A 3,089-nucleotide genomic window follows, 5' to 3' on the forward strand; every position below is an offset into this window, starting at 1 on the left:
AATCTTCTTCTTTCGGCTTTTTCTGTACAGGTAAATAATAATATCTGCACATACTCAATGAGAATGTGCACTTGTTTTTTTTAAAAGTAGGTATACTTTCAGTTTTGCACTCAACAATGGCAAACTATCATATATACTGTGCTTTGCATTCCAATATGCAAACTATTCCCAAACAGCATGTGCAAAACTATACAAAAATACAACCACTTGGCACACAATCACCACTTTTGTACAATAAGTTTTTGAATAAGGGATTTAATCATGCCAGTGAGTTTAGTTTGTAAGATAGTTGTATTGAGGCAGTTAATGCTATACTACTGTAAATTAAGTATTATGAATGAGACATGTTGGTGTTAACACATTTACTGCATCAGTGACAGATATTTGACATCAGCCAGCTGTTTTTACCTCTGCAACCAGCATACAGCTTGCAAAACAGCAGCATAGTCATAATCATTAACAAGTTAAGCCATAAATGCAGTCAAAAAGCCACCCCAGGAATACACAAATTTTAACACAGGCTCTATTGATCTGCAATCATATACTCTACCACTGAACTATACCCCCAAGGAACTACAGCTCACTATCTTCACCAATTCCCAAAGCAAATTAATTCCCATGACAGGATTCAAATCCATTAATAGCTTGGTCACAGTGTAACACAGCTTTGCACTGGTATGCCACTGAAGATCTCAGCATCTCATCACTGTTTTCAGAGGCAAAATGAACATCCTTCAAAATTAGTAAAGTTATAGAACAAAGCTCAAAACACTCAAATAATAGGGTCCAGCTCCCGTAAAAGCACACACAGTCAATTCCGTCCTACAGCTTGAGCCTTCATTCACAGAGTATATAGCCTCAGTATGCATCTCCACCAGACATAGGAAATGCTACTTAGCTTGCTGTTTTTTTCTGTGAGGCAGAGAAATCTAGCCTACCATGCCAAGCATGCTACCACAACCTTTACCAGAGCATGCAGTTTGGAAATTAAGATAATTCCATCCATTACCAAATGAGGTTTGTTCTGCATACGAAATAAAACAAATCAAATGAAAAACGCACTCAATCTCAACAAAGTCCAAAGCTAAAATAGTCTTCTCCCATTAAGCCCACAACAGCGTAAACGTATGCTGCTGATCTTGAAGCCACACATCAAACGCAAGGAACATAATTAATCATCCAGAAATACCCAACAGAATGCTACCTACGCCCAAAATCATTGTGTGACAATACAACCTCAAACATATAAAGTGTTTGAAGAAATATTATTTATACATTATGTAATCCTCAATATACAAATTTCATTGCACACATTCTGACCCACTTAGTGGCACTGTGTCTAACTCTCAACACACAAAACAAAAGGACACACAAGAGACAGCAAATAAAAGTCAAGGCGTCCACAGTGATGCTAGGTGGATTTTATTTTTATTAGCTGTTCAATGGAAAAGCTCATATGATATATTTTGCATCTTTAAATTACATAGTTAGGATGCATACCAGAGAAAAGAGGGCAGTTACTTAGAAACAGGGCAACAGCACAAGAGCTTGGTGTACAAATCTAACACTGCTTGCTACAGCTCTAAAGGCTTCCAGCATGACCAGTCTTCCAAAAAAAAAAAAGCCATTCACAATGTGCATTAACTACAGCCCATTTCCCATTCACAGAAGAATACAAAAGAACAGGATGCCAGTGAAGACTCCAATACAAACAGACAAACTAAAGATTTTCTTTGGGAGGTAGGAAGTGGATTAGGGAGATTCGCAAAAAGGTTTACTTTAAAAATATAAGCTCGCAGAATCCCGCAACCTTACCGGGAAGCAGGAGTACACTACAAATGCCAGAAAATAAAGCAGTGGAAAACAAAGATAAGTTAATCGAATTGGCACCCTTTTGCTGACAATGACATGTACTAAATAAAAACTGACAAAAACGCATATCACATTATGTGATTCACATATTGGACTGCCAAAGATTACAACGCTATGCAACTACATACCCGGAGTATTCGAGCGAGATAAACAGCTTTGCTCCAAAGTTTGGAAGAACATGGTCTATTTTGTTAAAGAGAATAAAGCAAACAAGTTCATGCATAATAGTTCCTGTTAAACGTAACTGGAGTATAAAGAGTATACAAGATTACTTACACGGTCCACTACAAAAAAAAGTGAAATCTTACACACTTCTATAAGCACCACAGAAAGAAAATAATATATTAAAATATTTAGTTAAAGAAGCAGGGCACACCGGTTAATGAAACCAAGTACAATGCTTAACATTTCTTATTTGTTCCTCGGTCCAATTACAAGTGAGAAGTGCTCATTAAAATGTCTCCGATTTGATCATTATACCGCTTATAAATAATAAACTATTCATTTATTCTCATTCAGACAAAATTTAAACATATTCACGCTTGTACTAACCTCGTTGTTAACACCTGCTGATATGGGTCTCCAACTGTTATTCGTAACCGACCTTGGGGAACTTACTTCTACACTAACAGCCTGTTCTGAAGCCATCCCATCCTCACCAATACTTGAGAGAATGGCTTCGGTAACCATTTTTTCTCTCTCCTCCATGTCTCCTAACAACAGAGTCGGTTTCCGTGCGACGATTCCGCTTTCATCTACAGCGACGACAGGGTCCAACCGGCACAGCCGCGCGAACACTCACTCTCCAATCACAAGCCTTCAAGTACTCCAGGCATATAAAGTTCCCTAGCTGCACTCAGCGCCCAGTTCTGTTCAACTTGGCTAGTTTGCGTGTGGTTGCTTTATCCTATTTCGAGGCTTTAGAAAGTCTGTGTTTAACCTGCCTTGCTCCACAAATTGGGTGGGTGGGAGCAATTTGGGTTTCCTCCCAAGCCACGAAATTCGAATGACGGAATACTCATTAATGATTTACTGTGATATTTAGCTTGGAGAGCAAGTCTGGACTATCTGAAGTTACTTTTGTACAGGTGACCTAGTCGTACATATTCCCTTCTATTTCCAGAATTATAGAAAACCCATAAATAATATACTACTATTAACTTGAGAAACTGACACAATAAGAGAATGCATACAACTTCCGAAGTAAAATAAATATC

At 38.0% G+C, this 3,089-nt stretch overlaps 1 protein-coding gene across 1 annotated transcript in view; it reads right to left on the minus strand.

Annotated features, from left to right (window-relative positions):
- The window catches only part of STK33 (serine/threonine kinase 33), a 247,610-nt gene extending 244,780 nt beyond the window's left edge, over positions 1-2,830 (minus strand). Inside the window, exon 1 of the mRNA XM_044082810.1 lies at positions 2,425-2,830. Within this exon, the coding sequence (XP_043938745.1) occupies positions 2,425-2,580 (156 nt within the window). The 5' untranslated portion in view covers positions 2,581-2,830. The remainder of the gene's footprint in view (positions 1-2,424) is intronic.
- Positions 2,831-3,089: the final 259 nt, after the last annotated feature.

The sequence above is a fragment of the Protopterus annectens genome, chromosome 9.part0, assembly GCF_019279795.1.
Source record: "Protopterus annectens isolate FY-2018-M chromosome 9.part0, PAN1.0, whole genome shotgun sequence".
In the NCBI taxonomy this organism is placed as follows: Eukaryota; Metazoa; Chordata; order Ceratodontiformes; family Protopteridae; genus Protopterus; species Protopterus annectens.